Source organism: Podarcis filfolensis (genome assembly GCF_964270895.1).
Source record: "Podarcis filfolensis genome assembly, chromosome: 8".
In the NCBI taxonomy this organism is placed as follows: domain Eukaryota; kingdom Metazoa; phylum Chordata; class Lepidosauria; order Squamata; family Lacertidae; genus Podarcis; species Podarcis filfolensis.
Window position 1 is genome coordinate 16,537,066 of NC_139611.1, and position 23,361 is coordinate 16,560,426.

Below are 23,361 nucleotides of genomic sequence, written 5' to 3' on the forward strand. Positions count from 1 at the left end.
CTTTAAAAAGTGAGTGTCACTTTATAATTCACTTCATGTTTAAATGGCTCAGCAGTGATTTAATAGATTAGGTAGGGCACTGGAACTGTTTGCTGATTTAGCTGAATGAGCATCAGTTTCTACTTTTTAGGCTTTCTCCATCACAGACTGGGGCCAAAAGCTAGTCTGCTAGTCATGCCCAGGAAGTCATTGTGGACTATGAACAACTCCTGTGGTTTCCGCTGGTGGCTGGTTTCTTAATCTTAACCACAAACACTTTTTACCATTTGTTTGACAGGATGGAGGTGGGGGGTGAGTACAAAAGCCACTAAGGTGAGTGCTGCATCCATTTGCCACACCCACTACTAGTATGTGGCTCTTGGAAGGTTGCCCTTGAAGGAATGTTGCCCTTGAATTTGAAAAGATTCCCCACCACTGACCCATATGGGTCTTAGAAGAGCCCTTACTTTCAGTCAATAGACTAGCTTATATCATCTGCATAATTTTTGATTGCTCCCTAAGGCTGACAGGCAATGGAGTTTAGAACCAGTGCCCCATCTATTCCAGCCCCCTGTTCTCATAGTGGCCAACTGGGTGTACATCATTGGAAGACAACAAACAGGACCTGACTTTGTCAATGCAAAGCTTGGAAAGGCATATGGGCACCCATTGTGATGAACTAGATCAGGCAGTGCTTCTGCCTGTCCAGTAACGTTGGATGGGATGCTCAAAATAGCTGCGACAGCAGAAGAAAATGCGGAGAGGTAATAATCAGTATCTCTTCGCGGGGTGGGTGTAAGCTGGTCTCTTATCCATGCCCTTGTTCTCTGAGCCAAGTGTTAATAGTAGTAGGAGTCGCTTTTTAACCGACTTGGGCAGTGGCCTAATCCTGTGTACGTGGAGTCAGTGCTTTGATGGGTGAGTCCTTGTTCCCATAAAGCTGAGGTGTTTTTGCCCTGGCAGCTAACTGCATTAAGATGTTTTGGGGCAATTTTAAGCTGGTTGGGCAAAATTTGACTGTCCTTGCTTTCCTTGAGTTAGCTGCTTGTGCTAATCAAAATCTAAAATAAAAGGGTAGAATTGTGTTAAAGGGGAAAGCAAGGGGGCAGGATTTTACAAAATGGGGTGGATTGTGTGTGTGTACCACACCCCACTTTTCAACTTAGACTGGTTCTCAGCTGATAACTAAAATCCATAATAAAAAGTTAAAACGCTAAATAAAAATTTAAGTTATAACAGGGATACTTTGGGGTGGGGGCGGTATGTATAGCAGCCTCCCAGTCACCAAAGCAGGGGTAGCCAATGTGGAGTCTCCAATTGTTGTAGGACTCCAACATCTATTAGCCCCAGTCGGCATGGTCAGTTAGCCGGGATGAAGGGAGTTGTAGTCCTAGGGACACCTGGAGGGTGCTGCATTGGAGGGCACCCTAGAGGATGATAAGACAGTTTGGCATAGTAGTTAGTATGCTGGGCTAGTACTGAGGTGGAGTCTCTAAGGTGGTTGGATGGCACCATGTACTCCTCCTTCCAACAGCTCCTGCAGCCAAGCTAGTGTCAAATGTATTGCTATGCTTTCCTTTGGATCACATCAGTGAGGCCGGGGGGGTGGGTCTTGTTGTCTAGGCAGCCCCGACCCTCCAGACATACTAATGCACCCCTGGAGGCATACTCCATTCAAAACAGAAGGATGCCAACAATAACTAAGGAGACCCATGTTCAAATCTCCCTTCTGTAATGAATCTCACTAGGTGACATTGAGCCAGTTCCACGCACATAGCCTAACTCATCTCACTGTGTTACTGGTAAGAATAAAATGGTGGCTGGGAGAAGAGCCATGTATACTTTCCCCAGAGCCTCAGACTATTCTCCCCCTCCAACAAAATAGTGTGGGTGGGGGAGACTTCTCTCTGCTGGCCAGTGGTGGGAAAAGTCCAGCTTCCTTGGGAGCAAGGAGTGCAGGTAGCTGTGGAGCAGGGCTGGGTGGAAAGCTTGCCTCCTCAAGTGATGGTTTCCAGCTGCTTTTGCTTCCAAGAGAAAAAATTATCAGACCTCCAGGAGGAGCTGTATGTGGATTTGGGTGGATGGGAAGGAAGGTTGACCAGCCAGTGGTAAAGGTTCTCCACAGAAAGCAGGTACCCTGCCTTTGATCTGCTAAGCAAAGTGTTAACCCAGGAATAAGGGTCCAGGAATATTTGACCTTCTAAAGGAGGCATTGGTGAAGGAAGAATGTGATAGCTTGACAGAGCAGGATCCAATTCCCGAAGCAGGATTTGCAAGCTGCTGGAGGATTATCCCTTGCATATTGACAAAAACAACCACAAGGGAGTGAAATAACATACCTTGATTGCCAGTAAAAACCAGAGAGCCATCCAGTATTTAACCTAATCAATAAGGGTTTCACCTTTCCAAAGGAGCTGCATTAACCTTTTAAAAGAAAAAAGGGGAATAGACAAAGGCTAGTGTTGTTTTCGGTGTGCTGAGAAAACGTTGTCATTGGATCTTAATTACCGAACATACCTGCCGGGCATGAGATGGCTTTTTTTTTTTTTTTTTTTTTTTTGCTTTTAATCTCAGGACTACTTTGCTAACAAAAGCTGCAGTATTTCAGCTGACATGTCATATTAAAGTTGTATTTATTATCCCTCCTGAAAAGAAACCTGTGCTGGCTACTGGAGCTGATTACTCGAAAATGCTTTGTATCTGAAAACATTTTGTTTTTGTTTTTTTTTTATAAATTTTTTATTGGTTTTTCAACACATATTAAAGACAATACAACACAATACATAAACAGACAAACATATAAACACGTATAATTTCTTGACCTTTCTTTCCTGAAACCTTCTTTCAGCGACTTCCCCATACCTCCCCTTTCTGCATCCCTGTTTTAAATCATTCCAGCAACCCCTAATTTCAATTTCTTATAGCACTTTCTTTAAATCTTTTTTCTCATGTCCAATTGTTTATCACTGCAATTCTATTTTACATTACCCAAGACATTTTAACATTCATTAATTTTGCAACAATTCTTAAGATAAACTTTAAATTTCTTCCAGTCTTCTTCCACCGTCTCTTTCCCTTGGTCACGGATTCTGCCAGTCATCTCCGCCAGTCCCATGTAGTCGATCACCTTGGTCTGCCATTCTTCCAGTGTGGGTAGTTCTTGTGTCTTCCAATACTTTGCTAAAAGTACTCTTGCTGCTGTTGTAGCATACATAAAAAACGTCCTATCTTTCCTTGACACCAATTGGCCTACCATGCCCAGGAGGAAGGCTTCTGGTTTCTTCACGAATGTGCATTTAAGCACCTTTTTCATTTCATTATAAATCATTTCCCAGAAGACCTTGATCCTTGGGCACGTCCACCAAAGGTGGTGTATCTGAAAACATTTTGGAGGGGGGGCATCATCATCAAGGCCTCACAAAGTGTATAGAAATATTTCTTCTTCTTTAATGTGGTGGTGCCTAAGTGCCCCATATTGAAAAACCTGTACCATCTTTTGACCTCCTAGAGCTTTTTCTTCACTGGTCCATTGATGTAGCATCATGTTACATTTCTTTGCAACAAGGAAAGCTCATTGGTAGAACACCTGTTTTGCATGTAGAAGGTTCCAGGTTCCGTTCCTAGCATCTCCCGGTAAGGTTGGGAAAGGCTGCTTCATTGAAATCTCAGAGAGCAATTGCCAGTCAGTGTATTGAACTGGCAGGACCAAATTGTCTTACTTTGCTTCCTGTGCCTTATAGGAAAGGCCATAGTTCAGTAGGTGAGCATTAGCTTTGTTTGTAGATGACCCCCAGTTCAATCCCCATCCTCTCTGGGCATGGCAGAGAATGTCCCCTATTAGAAATTCTGGCAAGCTGCTGCCAGCCAATGTGGACAGTATGGAGTCAGGTGGACTAATGCCCTGATTCACGATAGGGTAGCTTCCTGTGGTCATTTGGACTTGTTAAATTTTTGTTAAATTCTCTGCCATGGGAGGTTTTCAAGAGCTCAAGCCATTTCTGAAAATGTTCAAAAATGCTTGTATTAGTGGGGTTGAGAGTTTATGAGCAGTTTCTGTGAATCCTGGCTTTATATATAAATGCTACTTTATAGCCTTAATAGTTGCTTAATAATCATCATCTCTGCTCTTTACAGAGCACCCAGTAAAAATATAATTGTTCTTTTAAAAAATACCTGCAAACTAATATCAATATAATTTTGAGAATTATAATTATAAATTATCCAAAGGAACTGCTAACTTGGTTTCTTGTAGCTGCTAGACTTTCTATTACACAAATTTAAATAATCTGTCTCTTGAGCTGTGATATAAAACCTTACGAAGGCTCACAATTGCTGGAAAGATAACCTGTAACATTTTCATGATGAAAGGCAAAGAACCAGTAGAACAATTTTATGCAAGTTAGTGGGGCTTTTTAACTTACGTTTCAAGTAACAGTCTGCATGACCATTACCTGCACCTAAAAAAGAACTATGGTGCACCTAAATTATGTGTAGGTTTAATATACCTATATAGAATTGTACATACCATTATTGTGTATAAGTGTCTCTCTGATGACTTGCTGTGTTTTTGTGTTGAAATTTAAGCAATCAAATTAAAACTAAATTTAGCTAGCAGTCAACTTAAAAATAAATTTAGCTAGCAATCAAATTAAAAATAAATTTAAAAGATCAGTAGGAATTACATGTTAATAACCAGTTGAAGGGCACATTTTCAGCCTGACAAATCTTCAGCAAGAGTTGAGAAATTATAATGATAAAAATTGTAGAAGGATCAAAAACCAGAAGGCATGTAAAACACAGGTTTATATCCAATCAAGTTATACTTAGGGTAGACACATTGAAATTAATGAACCTATGTGATCCATTTCCATTCTTTTCAGTGGATCTACTCTGAGTAGGACTGATATTGGATACAACCCCACTATTCCTTCCAAGCTTATCTAATGAGGCTGGTTCAGAAGATTCTCTGGCAGTAACATCTTTCTTAATATTTCTGTATTTCTTTCTCCATGAGTCATTTTGGTGGAACACCAGGTATTCTGCAAGACAGATCTGACACAAAATATAAGTAACTGTAAAACATTTTTAAAAAAGCAATAAAATGGCAAGAACAGCCATTTTTAAATGACCTTGGCCCTGTATACCTGAAGGAGCATCTCTATCCCTATCGTTCAGCCCAGACACTGAGGTTCAGTTCCAAGGGTCGTCTTGTGGTTCCCTCACTGAGAGAAGTGAGGGAACTAGGCAGAGGGCCTTCTTGGCAGTAGTGCCCTCCCTGTGGAATGCCCTCCCATCTAAAAGAACTACACAACTTTTAGAAGACATCTGAAGGCAACCCTGTATTGGGAATTTTTTGATGTCTTACTATGTTTTTATATGTACTGGTAGCCACTTAGAGGCCAGATGGTCAGGGTATAAATAATAAAATCATTACTGTACTATTATTATTGAGAACAACAAATCATGGCAACAAATGGATTAAACAACAACAACAAGGCAGTTGTCCCAAAGTTTCTACGTTTAAGGGCACTCTTTCTTGAACAGGGTTGATTGACTGGGCCACTGTGTAGTGAAGCTTCAAGTTTGGCAAATGCCATGTGATCAAGAAACATCTCCCCGCCCCCAACCAAATTTCACAAATATCTAGGCATGAGGAGCAGCCTGCAATGTAAAGTTTGTACATTGCATCTTGAATGTTGGTCCGAAATAAGAATCTGTGTCCAGCATAACTACAAGAGCATCATCTTTGAACCTTGACCTCTGTGGGAAAGTCATTTCTCTGGATCCCCCATCTTTGATGAATTAGATATTCTGTGAGGGCCTCTTTGATTTTGGAATGGGATGACTGATCTCTGCTGCTGCTTTTAATTGTCAGTTTCTCCTAGTGTTTTTGCTGTTACATGCTTGTCAGGCGTACTAGCCTACTTCTTCATCAGTATGTACTTTAGCCTTTATGTGACTCTGTTAGCCAGAACACGGAAGAATGACCAGCTACCAATTCACAAAAATATTTGTTTCCTTGGTGCTTGATGGTGATCCTTACTTATCCCAGGAGGCTTTCTAAGTAGTTGGTTTGTCAGCCTGCTGTACACAGTCCTCATTCTTTTTTAAGAGGTGGTGAGTGCATTTTAAAATAACCAGAACAAGGAAAGGGTACATTTTATCTTGCTCTTTTCTTGAAGTCATGTGTTCTCCCCTTTCAAATACTTATTTAAGAAGAAAGCCAGGCTTTTCATCAATTAGGGTTTTGAATCTACTTTCAATATTGTCAGCTCCAAATGAAAAGTCAATTTCAGGCTGCAGGCAGCTCATGTGTCAAGGACAGTTCTTTTCCTCAGATGGATTAAATGTGAGCTTGGGTGTAACGCTGTCATAGCTTATCAGGGCACATGCAGCAGATTCTGGCAGGTCTCATGTAGGTAGGGCAGAATATTGTATTTCAAGCAAACCAACACAACTTATCCTTGCTTATGTGACAGGAGATTAGCAGTGACTTGGCTAAGTGACTTGGTTGATGCCTTTTGAGAAAGAGATTGCTTTTAGCTCTACGTTCTTGTTAAATGTTTCAACAACCTTCGTATATGCCAGAGGACGCTCGGGGTGGAATACGAACAGGGAAATTCTTAAGCATATTACCAATTCAAATTTCTGTTGGGTTGCATCCAACCAAATCCTGCTCATAGTAAACCTATTGAAAGTAATTGGCCTAAGTTACTCACATCCATTAATTTAAATCGTTCTGTACCAAATAGCAACCTGCTGTCCTGATTTGGTTTTTCTTTCTAGATAGCCCAGTTATCGATACTAGGTCTCTTGGAATGAAGTGTAGACATAAAAGCATTGAATTTTGGAAATTTGGTTAGTTTGTCTCATTTTCAATGACTCAGGGCACAACTTTTTCCCCCTTGAAGAAAGAGATCTGTGTAAGGCCTAGTAGAATCCTCTTCCATTTCTGCTCATCCCTAGTTGGCCTTTGGAACCTGTATGCATTCATAAAAATCCAATGGATTCAAATTCTTTAGCTGTGGTTCCTGCATTGCAGGAGGTTGGACTAGTTGACGCTTGGAGTCCGTCCAACCCTGCATTTCTGTGACTCCTATACTGTAGCAACCTGCTTATTGCAGGAATGAGGGTACCCATGCATGCATGCATGCATGCTTCACTTACACAGTCTTGCTATTTACATGAGCATGATGAAATGCAAGAAAATGTGTCAACATCCCGGGCTCTGAATTGGCCAGTGCACTGCATGCACCATGTGCCCATGCGCAGACCAAAGGCCAGCAAGGGAGAGAAATAAGAGGACTTCATTGGGCCCTTCCCACTCAGAATGTTTGACATTCAAATCAACTAAGGACATCTAGTTTTAGTTTTAAGAATTTTGCAAAATTTTGTTACGGTCTGCCACAGCTGCTCTTGCAGAAAGAACCTCAGTCTGCTTAAAGGGCCTTTAAACATCCAGAAACAAGAGTCACTATTGTACTGTTAAATGGTTAGTTCCCACCCTGAACCCAGTGGGCAGATGGGATTAGAATTTAATAACTATGACCTCCGGATGTAAAACTGCCCTCCTGCTAATTCCTTGCGCAAGAAGGTATGTTCATCTGAAGTTTGAAATTTGGCACCCTTACTCTTTTAAATACAGGAATAAGTTATAATTAACCTACTCTGTATTAATATCCAGATTGCATTTTAACAGGCTTTCTGTTGAAAACATCAAGAGATTAAATAATAATAATCCAATTCCAATAACACCAAAAAATCTGGTTCTTTTAAATACATTATCTGTCCTGAAAAGCACTTAATCATATTAACCTTTCTAAAAGATGATTTATTAATCAAATTGTAAGACCAAGATAAGAGTTTCTGCATAATAGAAAATTGTTCTAGTGTTCTCCTGTAGGTCACATCAACTGGATAATTTGTTCTGTGGGGTGGGGGGGGGACCCTGCCACCTACAAATTTATGCAATAATGACAAAAATAATATAATTCTTTACACATGAAAGACTTGACTCCTCTTAAATGCTTGGCTCCTGCTGTTCATGATGGGTGAAAGGGGAAATGGCATTTTTATTTCGCACTTTCAAGAGTGGCTGTTGTTGTGACTCATTCATCGTGTCAGACCTTGGCTTGAGCTGATTAGGGTTCAGATAAAACCCACTCTGTGGCTGGAGTTTTCAAAAGTACAATGAGGAAGCCACAGATTAGAGTTGCTTGCATGGTCTGTCCTTTCAGCTTCATAAATTAATCCCTTTCTCCATAGTACAGGGGCTTCTGTAATGATGCCTGTGACTGTTTGTTCAGACATTGTGCCAACTGTTTTTTAAATCCATGTCAAACCACAGCATCTGATTCTTCCATAACCATGGTTAAGCAGGATGTCTGAATTGAGCCTAAGTTGCAAGTGGCAGCTTGGATGCCGGACGTGATAGTGGTACAGTGCAGAGCTTGTAGACCACCTGACCTGTAGTCAGGCCTACAGTTTTGTATGGCACAACACCATAACTTTCATATAACTGGTAGGTGGGTGTGTATAGAATCCATATCTGTCACACTCCAAGAGCTCATTCAAATCCCAGAAATTTCAACTTTTCACCAAAATACTTACAAGCACCAACAGGGTTTCTGGTGCAGCACAGTCCAAACAAACCAAGGCCATACACAGGGAATCCAGAAGCAAGTCCAAGGAAAAAAGATCCAAGGTCAATATCTCAAGGTAGTCTACACAGTACAATTCAGCCAGGAGGTGTAACTAGAGTTGGGTACCAGGAGCCAGAGACTGGAAGGTTCAAGAAGGAAGCCTTATATACTTGGGCATCCTAAACCACACCCTAACCACAGCTGATGGCCCTGAAGGAGTATCATGGATTACTTATGCATGAGTAACCTGCAGATTCCTGTAGATGCTTGCTGTGCTGTTGCAGGGACCTAAACCTTGTGGTGCTGTTGTGGACTGGGGTGTGGCTCCACCTCCTCATTTGATGTCATGAGGCTCTTGTTCAGGTGTTAACCCAGAGGGCCCCTCAAGGGGATCTTCGGCATTGGAGTTACTGGTCCCTGCTTGTTTCTTAGTGGTGTCAAGTTCATCCTCTGAGGCCTTCATGCCTAGCTTAATGTCATGGCTAGGCATGGCAGTATTCAACATAATGCAAATAAAACTTGTTTCAAAATTGCATTTAAATATTCTTTTTTGGTAACTCTATGGTGGGAGTTGAAGATGCTAAGATGTAGTAGAAGAGGCAGTATATGGCATGTTATTGGAGGTTTAAATGTAGAACGGTAGACTTCATGTTTGATATAGGGAGCATTGCATTGATGTTAAGCAGTGATAGGGAACTTTTGTGGACCTCCAATATTTGCTGGACTTCATTTCCCATCAGCTCCAGCCAGTGTGACCAGCTATCAAAGATGATGGGAGTTGTGGTCCAATCATATATGGAAAGCCACAGCTTCCACAAGGCCTGCTTTTAAGGCTGTAAGGCCACACATACGTACTTCGGAAGAAATCTCACTGAGCTTCTCAATAGTTTTTAGTCTTCACCTGCAAGTTTAGGAGCTTTTATATGCTGCAGTTGGATTAGAAGAAATACTGAAAGCACATCGCTGTGGAGTTTGGAGTCGGTGTGCAGGGTTGCCTCTGCAGCATTAACATTCTGTTCATGTCCAAAAAACAAGCCATATTAGGGACACCTTGTGCATTACTTGATTAAATTCCTGGTTGGCTGCTGTAATCTACATAAAAACTGAGCAATAGGGCATATCTTGTCCTGCTATCTGTGACTGACTGTCTAGGTTTACAGCAGCAACAGGGAACCAGGCCTCTCTCTTCAGTTGGAGCTATTCCCCAGTCCACATACCTCACTGGCCCTGCTTTGCATCCCAAGTGCTTTTGCCTGACTGGAATGTGTCCTTCAGCTCCAATAATAACCACTTTCTTGGCAGGAAAGAGGACAGAGAGCTGGGTAAATGTGTGTAGAAAATAGTCCACGAGACAAAGGTAGCATTTGCATTCATTGTTCTGTCCACTTTTGCTACTGGCCCCATCTACTACTGGCCACTAGCATGTGGCCCTCAGAAGGGAATGTGGCCTTGGTTTAAATGAATGATGTAGGACAGGGCTCAGCAAACATAACATGTAACAACATTCTACTAGGTGAGCAGATATTTGAGAAGGCATGTGAAGGGTCATCTTTCCCATGGGTTCCTGGGGGGCATTCCTGCAGCTGGAGGGATGTGAGGAGGGAGACCTACTGCATCTCCTTTTCTTGTGGCCAGAATCACAGGCCTGCTTCTTCCCTTGCCAAGCTTCAGGAATGCTCTCCATAGAGGTTCATGGTAAGAATTTCCATTTTTCTCACAAAGCTTGGGCCAGATTAGCTTTGACGCATGACTTCACACTACCAGTGTGAAAATTACTGCTGTAGGCATAATCTGGTCCCTCGGCCCCTCTTGAATGCTGGAAAAAGACACTCTGTAAACTACTTCAAAATGAATCATCTTTGTTGTCAAATTGCTGCTTCATGGGGGCCTTTTGGTGAACATGGTGTCCCCAAATGGACGTATAGCAGCAAAACATTACATTGTATCTAACGTAGAGCCAGTGAAATAATGGAAATGGCTAATTTGGGTTGAATCTGTGTAGGACTTAGCTGGGTACAATCTGTTACACTTTTAAATAAATAGAATTTTTTTCTTAATATATTCTTCACCTTGCTTTTCTCTCTCTGTCTTAGTTAACAAGCACAAACCGTGGATTGAAACAACTTACCATGGCATAGTTACAGAAAACGACAACACAGTACTGTTGGACCCCCCATTGATAGCACTGGATAAGGATGCACCTCTCCGTTTTGCAGGTACGGGCATCTTGGTATTTTATTGCTAACTGTTGCGTGTCTTTTGAAAGTGTGAGAAATTTGGGCCAGAAATCACTCATGTAAGGTGGCAATGCACTCATTAGACTAAAGTCTAATGTGCTGTTATGCCAAACCAGTGATTCCAAATGATTAGACAGAGCTGGGGAGATAACCAATACAGTCTTCGACAGGGACAAGTACAAAAATCCACACCCAGGAATGAGGGAACACACAAGGTTGTATCTGACTTAAGTTGTACTCAGAGTAGACACACTGAAAGTAACAGACCCAAATTAGACTGTTATATTCATTGGGGCTACTTTGAGTAGAACTAGCATTAGATACAAACCACAGTTTGCCACAGTGCAAGGTAGGACAACCTGGTTAATAAGTAGCACTTCTGAGAAGAACATCTAAACTAGATTTGAGACAGTTATGTCTATGGTCTACTGCAGAAGTGTTGGATTTAATAGATTCGGGACTGCATTAATTGAAATGAAAGATGGAAGAAATAATACGACTTCTGTTCTCTGGGTGCATGTTTCAGAATAGTTGCACTTTATTTAGACAAGATTCAACATGTAGCTAAAATTACAAGAGGCGTCTGGCATTTTGAAGACCTAACAGGTCTATTATGGCATAAGCTTTTCTCAGTGAGAGTCCACATCCTAAAACAAGTCTGATGTTGCCTCTGTTCCATGACGGCATATGCCATAATGAAACCCTTTAATCTTTAAAGGTGCCACAGGGTTCTGTGCTGCTTTGGATGCGATATCCAGTGATTTGTTAACAAGTCAGGATCTGTGCCAGTGAAGTCTGTTGCAGCTAAAGCAACAAATGTGGTTACCCTTCTGGAGCTGTGCAGCTACTTCCAGTGTGCTAATGCAAGAAGAAACACAACAATCATGCAGAGAGAGAGAGCTGACACTAATTGTGCAGAGGGGAGCAGTGCTAGAAATTAGCCAGGCGTGTTTTATGACTGGAGTGGGTCCGATTGCGACCATGTGGAGATCTCTGGATGCCAGGTTGGCAACTGACATCTCCATCTGGCTGGCCCCTCCAGCTTTTTTTAAGCAGGTAAGCAGAAGAGTGTATTTATTGCATTTATATCCCACCTGTTCCTCCAAGGAGCACATGGCTTGCCCCCTCCTCAGTTAATCCCTACAACGACCCTGTGAGGTAGGTTAAGGGGCTGTGACTGGCCCAAGGTCACCCAGTGAGCTTCATGACTGAGTGGGGATTTGAACCCTGATCTCCTAGGTCCTAGTCTGACACTCTTAACCATTCTACCACACTGACTTTCTAGAGTACTTCCGCTGTGGAGGAACTATGTAAATTAAGTAGGTAAATATGGGGAAAGCAAAATGTCACCTAGAGAAGGATCTGAAATATTTTCCTTAAAGCTTGAATTTGTTTTATTCTGTATTGTTTGATTTGACGTTTTGATGAACCACTGAGATTTTTTTCTTACAATATAAAGCCGTATAGAAATGAAATTAATAATAACAACAAACACCACACTGGGGGGAGGGGGGAATGATGCCAAATATACCATTGTGGTGACTGTAACCCAGATTTAAGGTGCCATTTGGCAATTAGCTTATATATCGGTGAGTTTCTAACACTGGAGAGGAGAAGAACATTCACCATAATTGTTGTGTGAACTTGAAGAGCATTTTCACAACGGATGAAGCAGCTGTTGGGAGCTCTTTTTGAAAAGAAAAGCTGGAGATGCATCACTATGTACAGGGAAGGGGGCTGTACTGTGTTGGGGTTAAGCAGCTGGACTGGATAACTACCAAATACTGCAAGACCTCCTTCTTCCTAACAGACCCTCTTGGGTGTTAAGATTAGCAGAGGGGGCCCTCTTGGTAATTCCACTACCCTCAGAAATTTGGGGTGGGTGCCCAGGAGAGGGCATTCCCTGTGGCAGTTCTTAGGTTGTGGAATTCCCTCTCCACCGAGGGGCATCTAGCACCATTATATAGTTTCCATCAAATGCTGAAGACGCATCTCTTTACCCTGGACACCTGAGATATGTACATTTACAAGACCCACCTTATTCCCTGGATTAGTTTGTTTTAAACTGTTTTTAATACTGAATTTAAAATTGTTGTAGCCTGCCCTGGGACCTCATGGTGAAGGGCAACTAAGAAATTGAACAGTTCCAATCTGTGGACAATTTCTTCTGCTACTACTTTGTTTTGCTAGGTTGTTACCATCATCAGCAACTTGCTTTAAAGTCTACTTTAGTCAATAAAGGGATTAAAAAACACATCCCACAGGTTGCCCCTTGATTGATCAGACATAAGGAGATTATGTGCAGGAGACCATTTGGTGTCAAGTCTATTCCTTGCTATTAACGTAAGCTCTTAATTAGTGGTTTGTCTGAATAAACCTTTTGCTAAGTAAAATCTTTCACAGGACCAAGTTCTTGATTGGGAAACCAGTCTGGCAATATTCACAACCAGCCAAAATGTTAAGTTAGCAAGTTCATTGCATTTATTATGTCTATATTTCATTCTGACCCGTATGAACCTGCCACACTTTGGTTTTCAAACACACACCACTCTGTTCTATTGAGAACATGGGCTTTATTGTAGAGATTAAAGGGGTGGGGGGGTGGGATTGTTTTGATTAGTTTGTTCAGCTTCAGGAACAGTTTGCAGTCCAATTTTCCTTATTGTTTCAACGTTTGCTATGCTTCTTGCTTCAGAAGGAGAGCTAAGGGTTGGGCATAGCTGCCCTGTCCAAGACCATTTTATCTGTAGTTACAAATAACTGAATCTGAGACTTAGGCAAGCAAATCATGTCCTTACTATAGCTTAGCAGTAGAGCACCTGAATCAGTATAAGGCAGTTTCCTTTGCTCCTAGGACATGAGGATGTAAGACAAGCCTGCTGGACCAGGCTAGTAGACCATCTAGTCCATCATCCTGTACTTATAGTGGCCAACGAGATGCCTGTGGGAAGCCTGCAAGCTGAATATGCATGCAGTAGCAGCACTCTATCCACATGTGATTCCTATCTTCTGGTATTCTGGGGCATGATTCTCCAGTATAATGCACTGAACTACTGAGTGCATAAGGGGTACAGTGATCTCTCAAGTAAACTTGGATGTTGTTGGACTCCAGCTCCCATCAGCCCCAGCCAGCATGGCCCAGTGATCAGGGATGATGGGAGTTGTAGTCAAGGAGCATCTCAAAGCCCACATGTTCCTCTACCCGTATCCTACAGTTAAAAAAAAATGCTCCCATAGGTGTGAACATAAGAGCCCTGTGGCTCTGGGTCAGACCAAAGTCCCATCTAGTCCAATGTCCTGTTCTCACAGTGGCCATGCATAAGAAGCCCAAAAGCAGGACTTGACCACAACAGCACTCTCCTCACTTGCGACTCAGCAACCGTACTGAGATAAGCCGTTCTCTTCTGTCTCAAAACTGAGAGAGAGGTAAAAATTCTGGAGTTAAACAGAAGCTTTAATATAGTATGTGCGCATAGCTTGCTTACTTCCAAGAAGAAGTAAATACTTTGGGTTGTGTCCCATTTAAATGAATGGACCTAAAGTTCATCATGTCCATTAAATTCATTGGATCTGCTCTTGAGTAGGACTAGCGTTGGCTATAACCTTTTCCCCCAGTTAATTCTCCACACTGTCCTATATTAATAGTGGTGTGTTAAAAGTAGGAATTTGCCATTGTGCATGATTTAAGTCTCCATTTTAAGGGAAGTGCTTGCATACAGGATATAAAAGTCCGCATGCAGCATGTCTAAGCATTGTGGATTCGTCTTTTAAAAAATAACCCACAAAATTTAAGCCCTCTGTCAGTATTCCTTCCTCTCTCCCCACTTGCAGTTTATAGGAAGCTCATGTTCCGGTGAGTGATTGCTGATGTCTGCGTCTCTCCTGGCTGTGCTGCCAGCCCTTGTTTGTTTAGAGCAGTGAGCAGTGCTGCCATCCGGGCTGCAGCTGGCTAAATGTGTAGTATGGGAGTTTAATTGATAGGCAAAGAGGGGAAGCAAACAGCCCTGCTTGAGTCAGAGAGGGGCGTTGGCCTTGTCAGTTCCAATTAATAGATAGGAATGGATAATTTCCTGTAACTAGGTTTGCTGGCTAATTTGTAAATTGGTAATATTGGGCTTAGGGCAGGGCAGGAAGAGCTTTTGACATCACTCAAGCAGGAATGTTAGGAGGAATCTGCCTTGGTATAAAGGTTTGGTATACGTGTTTCTTATATATTGTGGCATTTTATGTATTGTAATTTTGCTGTTATTTTCATTAATTATAATTTAATAAATGATACATTGCAATTGTTGGGAGTGAATTTCTGTTTAATACTATTTGCTGATATTTTGAGAGTTAATTTTAAAGTACAGTATACAGTAGTTATATTCTAATGGATTATTGAATATTACTTGGTATAAGTCATTTATTTTAAGTCATATATTTTATTATGGCTTATTTCTACTGAATTGCAGTGCTATAAGATATGTGATCTTTGTTGTATGTTTTGTTATTTCTTCAGCTGGTAAACCGCCTTGTAAACCTAGAAAGGTGGTACAGTATACAAATTAAAAGTGAAATGAAAATTAAATGAAACAAAAACTTGAATTATCAGGCCTGTGGCTTCAAATTGGGTTTTTCTTTCCAGCTGTCATTTGCTTTCATCTGTGTACGGATGAGGTTGGAGTGCAGATGGAACAGACTAGTTTTTGAAGACTAGACAGTTATTTGTGTCCACCCCAGAACCTTGGAACTGTCACGTTTAGGATAGATAGGTGTGGGGCTGTCCTCTGCCACTACTAAACAGTGTGTGTGGGGGGGTAGTCCATTAAGGTGAATATGGCACTGCCCTCAACCAGCCCCTGCCTGTCTTCTTGCTTACAATCAGCCTAGGGATTGGTCCTGCCTGTCAGCTTCCTCTACCTTAGCCTCAGTGTTGCCCTTTGGTAGAATTCAGCAGGGAGGAGGATGGGGAAAAATCTAGAATTATTTGCCGTTGCCTGGCTGCTTTCTGGCCTACCAGTCCCGTGGGTGCCACTGTTGAGCAGACCAATAATGGTCAGCAAACTTCCTTAAAGGGCATCTTCTCCATCTCTGAAGGTAGAAAGCACTATAGTGTAGAACGCCGCTACCATAGGAGGGTATCACTTACCTCTGAGAAGGGGAAGAAGGACCATAGCTCTGTGGTACATCACCCTGCTTTGCAAGAGAAGGTTCCAGGTCCAGCCTCCACAGCATCTCCAATTCATTGGATCAGGTCAATTAGAGTGGATAATTAGGGACCAGATTGGCCAGTAGTCTTATCTGGTATTAAGTACCTTTGTTTGAGTGGGAAGGCACCACAGAGGTGCAAAACTAGAGCACTCTGTGGAAGCCCTTTGCTTGAGGTCACATCACTTCCAATTATGTGTACCTGTGAGGAATACACCTGCATGACTGCAGTTCATCAAAAGTGTAGCTGTTTCTAATGGAGGGCACAGTCCATTGGTTGGAGAACCCATAATCTGCTCCAGTCTTGACCTTCCACTTTTCTTGATTGTAGGTAAATCCAATGCTGAATGCTGTATTTCAGCATTGTTTTAAGAAGCTGTATTTTCTGGTTCCCTGGTTGTTGTTTTTAAACAGTGTTTTGACTGTGCAACTCTGGCAGAAACATTATACCCATTAACTGTGCTCTGGAAATCTGGAGCACATATTGAAACTTTGACCTCTTGTCTGTTCAATTATTAGAATATGCAGAACAGTCCCCAAAGCACGCCTTTTGGCCAGATTATGGGTGTTGTTTTTTAAGACTCCCTAATGTGCTCAGAAATGTTTGTTTGGGTGAAATTCCTGGCCTTTCTGTAGAACAGCGAGTGGCCGAATGAGTGCCATACTTCAAAGCCCAATTAGTGACATGCTTGGAATTTGTCTGGCTAAATGCTTGTTTCTGTCCTCCCTCTCCCCAGGGTCGATGTAGAACAGGGTAACTGAGTTGAATTCAAAGAAATATTTCTATTTCAAATATTTGCCTGTTAATTTTGCTTTGCTCATGTGCTTCACATGAAAGTGAAGATTGGCCAGTGTGGAAAAAAGAAAAAAAAAAGAGTTTCTCAGTGCATCTTGAGCACCGCAGTCAATGTTTGGAGAATCAAGGAGTGTTCCTGGATAGATTAGTTCTGACAGAGGGATGCCAAGAAGGGTGATGCTCGAATCGCCTCATGGCAAAGGTTGGCATTGACTGGCATTGACAAAGGAGTTTAAGAGACCAATTAAAGTGGCCAAGAGCTGTGCAGTCTTTTTATTTTCAAAAGCCAGCCCAGGCAACTGTGTCACATTAACACACTTCTTTCTTGTCTGTCTCTCCCCCCTCCTTCTCCCCACCTCGCTTCGCTATTGGGCTTCTTGCCATCATGCCGTCCTGCAGCCATAGACTAGGCTCTTAATGTTTTCATGGGAATGTTTGCTTCAAGAAAACATAGTGTTTTTGAAGCAAAAGCAACAGAGTGTATTGTGGCACCTTTTTAAAGGCGTAACAAAATTTTATTATGACATAATCTTTTCATTGGACTAGTACAGGAGAAAATCATTAAGGTGGGAGTTGAGCGGCAAGGAGATGTAAAAATTGCAAACAGCAATCAATAAGAACTTTAAATGTAAGTTAAATAGTGAAATCCGTTACAGTAGCAGATTGGTGATAATACGATCCTCTCACCAGTGCTGAGTAAATTAACATCTTTAGTGGAACAGGAAACTATTCACAAGCAGTTATTGATAAAGAAGAATACAATGTGAAATAGCTGAACTGCAGTTCATCAAGAAGTTCAGTGCCATCCCCTGTGAGTTAAATTGAGATAACTGCTTGAGTTAATCAGCTTACCAATGCCAAATATCTGTGCTGTCTAGTACTGTTTCTCGTTGATAGTGATAATGCAGTCATCTCTGCAATGCTCAATAAAATGTCACCAGTCTGCCATTTCATGACTAGTCATGAAAGTTTATGCCATAACACAGCTTGTCCTTAAGATAGCAAAAGACAGTTGATTTTTGCTGCAAGAAGCTAAGACAGCTACCATTCCCTCTGGAAATCGTTCTTGAAACTCATTCCTGTGCCAGAACTATTGGTACTCTAGCATTTTCATGAGCTTTTTGTATTCAGCCCTCTGGTTAGGGAACTTGTCTGAAGTCTACTTGCAGGGGTGCAACAATAGGTTTTGTCTTGAGTTCCTTTCCCAGGAGGGCAATATTTGCTGTGCCTGGCCGATGAGGGCAGAATAATTGAGTGGGTCTTAATTGAAAATCAAGACTTTTTTTTAAAAAAGTCATGTGTTTCGGCATTGATTTGGGTCCAATTAATTTTAATAGGGGGTCACGAAGAGTCGGACACAACTAAATGACTAAACAACAACAATTTTAATAGGACATTCTTATTTCATGCATTTCTTTTGAGAGTCATTTTTATTGGAAGAGGTAGTTGTAGTGCCTCATACAAGCATCCATTTAGAAGTAGCATGTGTCACCTTTCAAGTCTTTTCCACATTTAACAGAGACAGCATATAATGGCTGTTACAAGATGGCATAATGGCTGCCAACCTGGATGGCTAAGATAGACTCATGGGACATCAGTGGTTGCTAGCCACAGTGATATGTTCTACCTCCACTGTCAGAGGCAGTGTGCCTGTAAATACTAGTTGCTGAGATTCACAAGTGAGGAAAGCAGCTCTTGTGCTCAGGTCCTGCTTGCAGGCTTCCCATTGGAGCATCTGTTGGTACCCACGCAACCTTTAGATAACAGGCATGTATAACTTCTTAAATGAGTGAACATTTTTTAAAGTGAAGTGCATTGCTACTTCTGCACAGACTCACTTGCATTTGGAAAGCAGAAGGCTTAATGGGTTGGTGGAGCTGCGACAAGTGCATGGGTACCGCTCATCTTTCCACAACCCTTTCTGGCAGCAGCAGTTGCACAGCCTGGTGGCCAGCTGAGCTAGAGATGCAGGCAGCCATGGTTCAACATTCAGCAAACGCTTTGGCAGCCCACTTTGCACCCTGCCGAGCTTTCTCTGCAGCCGTGCCTTCCTAATGCTTGTTGGGCAAGACCTGACACATTTGTTCCCCATGGTGTGGTTTGCCGTCCTGTAGCATAACAGATAGCAAGAGATGACTGCATAGTGTGTCTGACTAGATAGACCAGGAGTGGGGAAGGTACATAACTCACAAGGGTAGAGCATCTGCTTTGCATGCAAAAGACCCAGGTTCAATTCTTTGGCTGGGAGAGACCCCTTCTTGAAATCCTGGAAAGATGCTGCCTGTCTGCAGACAACAAAGAGCCACAATAGACAAACAAACTCAATATAATAATAATAATTTATTATTTATACCCCGCCCATCTGGCTGGGCTTCCCCAGCCACTCTGGGCGGCATCCAACCAAATATTAAAATACAGTAATACATCAAACATTAAAAGCTTCCCTAAACAGGGCTGCCTTCAGATGTCTTCTAAAAGTTTGGTACCGTATTTTCCGCCCTATAGGACGCACTTTCCCCCCTCCAAAAATGAAGGGGAAATGTGTGTGCTTCCTTTGGGGTGAATGCAGGCTTTCGCTGAAGCCTGGAGAGCGAGAGGGGTCGGTGCGCACTGACCCCTCTCGCTCTCCAGGCTTCAGGAAGCTATCTGCAAGCCTTGGGAGCCTGCGGGAGTTCCTGCCGAGCTCCCTAGGCTTGCGGAGAGCTGCCTGCATCCCTGCGGATAGCAGCCTGTTCTGGGGGCTGGGGTCGGGGGAAGCTCGGGCTTCCCCCGCCCCAGCCCCGCGCCTGGGGGGGGGGATTTCTTTATCCCCCCCCCCAATTAGGTGCGCCCTATGGGCCGGTGCGCCCTATGGGGCGAAAAATAAGGTAGTTGTTGTTCTCTTTGACACCTGGTGGGAGGGCGTTCCACAGGGCGGGCGCCACTACTGAGAAGGCCCTCTGCCTGGTTCCCTGTAATTTGGTTTCTTGCAGTGAGGAAACTGCCAGAAGACCCTCGGCACTGGACCTCAGTGTCCGGGTAGAATGATGGGGGTGGCAGCTTCCTTTGTTTCTATGAGGTTATGTTTCTAATCTCCAGCCTGTGGGCCAACTTTTACCTACCATGCCGTTCCTGGAAAATCACACCTATTCCTCTGCCCTTCAAGCCTCATTCCCTACCTACACACCTCCAGTTTTTCTTTCTTAGTCTGCTGTTGTTGTATGCCCTGCCTTTGTACCTTCCCTGTGTCTCAGAATTGCTTTCAGAGTCCTCCATCTGCCCCCTTGTGGGATTCTCCCCTCCCCCTGTGGGATTCTTAATCCCAGGCAAACTGAGAGCTTCAGCTTCCCTCACAGAAGTCTAACTGCAGAATGTTTAGCACTTGGGCTGCTGCACATCCTGCACTGCCACATCATGTCAACCAGTCAAGTGTTGAAGGGTTCACTGCTACAAGTGAATATGATATTGATACAATAGGCAATGTATTGGGGTGGCTGTGGGACTTGATCCTAGGTAAGTTGGCATAGGATGGCAACCTAGATCTCTTTTAAATATAGATATAGTTCAGAACAAGTATGTAAACTGCAAAGTACTGGAAGAAGGAAATGAGTGATGTTGAAAATGTGTTAACGTGAAATGGCATCTTTGGTGTCTCTGAACTTGAATGAAAGGAGTAAGGTGAAGATCTGGTTATGACCATTTGATTCTGATTTTTTTAAAAAGAGAAATGTTCGAAGGTTTTCTGTGTAAATGTCTACATCTTTGACCTTTTCCTTATTTGCTCCCTTTTCGGTCTTTCCTGTATTACTGACTTGGGTTTATCTTTTCTCCCTTTAGAGAGTTTTGAGGTGACAGTCACCAAAGAAGGTGATAAAGGGTTCTTTCTATCCCCCTTTTATGAATATTAACCCACTAACTTTGGTTATGAAATGGGGAATCAGCACTTAAACAGAAGATCCTGTCATGCTCTTTGACCCCATTTTATTATCCCAGTTTTTTCCTCCCTGACCCCACCATACTCAAAATATATTGATAGAAAAATGTTATGTAACCAACCCTTGGCTAGAAATATCGGTAAATCAGACATCCATTTGAACTGTGCAGTTTAATACCTAGGCTGTGTATAGTTCTGGTAAATGTGTTTTCTGAGCGTTTTCTCTAATAGTTTCCCTTTCTGGGGGTGTTCTAGTCATATACTGAAACAAAACTTTTGCCAACTGAAGCAACGAATTATATACTGCATACCAGCAATTCATGGTATAGATTGTTGGTCACTTTGTATACAACTAAGCTGGATACAACTAAGCTGGACTTAGTTGTAGCCCATGCAGGTATAATATTCGTAATCTTGGAGATGGAGATACCCACAAACATGTTTATTCTTTCAGCCTCCCTCGCCTTCCAGCTTTCCTTCCCTTTTCAGAGCTAACCATGGTGCTTGGTTACATCTGTACTGAAGCAACAATGGTTAGTTTCAAAGTGGTATAACCACTGTAGGCTTGCACACTCTAGTTTGAAACTTAACTGTGCTTGTAGTATTAGTGGAGATATAACTCTGTGCTATGGTTAGCTCTGAAAAGGAGAGAGAGACGGCAATTATGTGCAAGAAGGAAGCCGAGGGGAAAGAGTGTGTGAGCAGGTGGGCCATCCTGAATCTCACAACCATAGACACAACAGTAGAAATAGTTTGTCCTTGCACTTGGCCTATATCACTCTCTTCTATTTATGTTACGGTTTAGGGCTGAACCACAAAGTAAGAGTATAGAGGACAGTTCTAAGTTAGTAGGTTGAAATGGATGCCTGAAAAATTTGGTATTTCTACCTTTTCTCATTCAGTAGTTCATTCTGATTCCCTGACTTTTTTTTTTTTTAAACGCCAGGTACATTGCACAGGAAGACTTTGTCCTTTTGATCAATTGACAGAATTTATGTTAATTGTGGTGCTGAATCTTCTATATACCTTGAAGCTTTTCTTTCCATCTTTTCCCCCTATTCCCTCTCCCGACTTTGTAACGGCGCATTATAACCTCCTGCTCTGGTCAAAATCCAGCAAAGCTGCCCAGCTATTTCCCAGTAGCTTGGCATAGAAGATATCCCCCCACCCCACCCCGTGGCCTTGGCTGTTCGCTCCCCTAAGATCTCTTACTCTTTTGCCCTAGAGTGCATCTCAAGTACTCCTGTGAAATGCCTGTCTACATCTCTCTTCTCTCTCTTTTTGTATTCCTGCATGAATGGATGCAAAGTAAAAAAACCAGTTGCTTGGAAAGCAAAATGTATGCCTTTTTATTTTTATTTTAAAAACAAAGTTCCCGGAACTCACCCATCTTTAAAAGCACAGTTGCCTCTTTGCTTTGTCCACAGACCCTCACAAACCCCTGGCTGCACACACATACAATTGCATTTAATAAGCAAAACAAAAAAAAACCACCCCGCTGTTTCATGCTTTGTTACCTGGAAATGCTAACTGGAGTTACTTTGAATCTCATAGGTGAGATTTGTGGGTTTAAAATCCATGGCCAAAATGTCCCTTTTGAAGCGGTGGTGGTGGATAAATCCACCGGGGAGGGGATGATCCGATCCAAAGAGAAACTGGACTGTGAGCTGCAGAAGGACTACACGTTCACCATCCAGGCCTATGATTGTGGGAAGGGCCCAGACGGAGCAAATATGAAGAAATCCCACAAGTAAGTACAGCGTGGGAGAGAGGGAGGTGGGGGGCTCTGATTTAGGCATCTTTTTCCCTCCTGACAGGATGCGGTTTCTTCTTCTTTGTAGTCTGCCCTTGAATGAATGAATTAAAACCGGCTGGTGACAGTGATAGATGCTCAGTGGGTGGTCTTGGTACCAGAAGTGTTCCCAGCTGCACCCGGACCCTAAATTGCATTGATCTGCCCATACATTACCTGCTTGATTAAAATCATTCTGCCACATTCATAAGCTGCCTGTTTGCCAGTGCATTCAAGGCCGTTTGCAGTCGTAAACAATGATTTGGGTTTTAATAATAAACGTGGGGTAGGAGGGAAAGAGGTAAATAAAGGTATGTTCAGTGGTAGAGTATCTGCTTTGCATGCAGAAGGTCCCGCCCCAGCATCTCCTGATAGGGCTTAGGTAGAGACACTCTGTCTGAAACCCTACAGAGCTGCTGCCAGTCAGTATGGACTATACCAGGCTTCCTCAATCTCAGCCCTCCAGATGTTTTGAGACTACAATTCCCATCATCCCTGACCACTGGTCCTGCTAGCTGGGGATCATGGGAGTTGTAAGCCAAAAGCATCTGGAGATTGAGGAAGCCTGGACTATACTATACCCTCCAACATTCCTCGGATGAAAATAGAGACAGTCTGTTCTGCATTGTTATCACTGCTTGAGCATTGACAAAAGTTATTAGAGATTTTCTTTTTCCTCAGGCTTCCCTAAATGCAATGCAGAAATTCAAAGATTTCTGTGCTTAAAATACAGCAGTTCTGTGTGTTTCCTCTAATAGATAAAACCAGTTGTTCCATCTAGCTCAGTATTGTCTATACTGACTGGCAGAGGC

General features: G+C 42.5%; 1 protein-coding gene across 4 annotated transcripts in view; it reads left to right on the plus strand.

The window, feature by feature from the left end:
- Positions 1–23,361, plus strand: part of CLSTN1 (calsyntenin 1) — a 64,633-nt gene that overhangs the window by 14,884 nt on the left and 26,388 nt on the right. For 2 of the 4 annotated variants that reach the window (XM_083628585.1, XM_083628587.1), the window contains exons 2-4: positions 10,715–10,837; positions 20,661–20,690; positions 22,312–22,507. In XM_083628585.1, the coding sequence (XP_083484711.1) occupies positions 10,715–10,837; positions 20,661–20,690; positions 22,312–22,507 (349 nt within the window). The remainder of the gene's footprint in view (positions 1–10,714; positions 10,838–20,660; positions 20,691–22,311; positions 22,508–23,361) is intronic. The other 2 variants (XM_083628588.1, XM_083628586.1) reach the window with 1 other exon arrangement.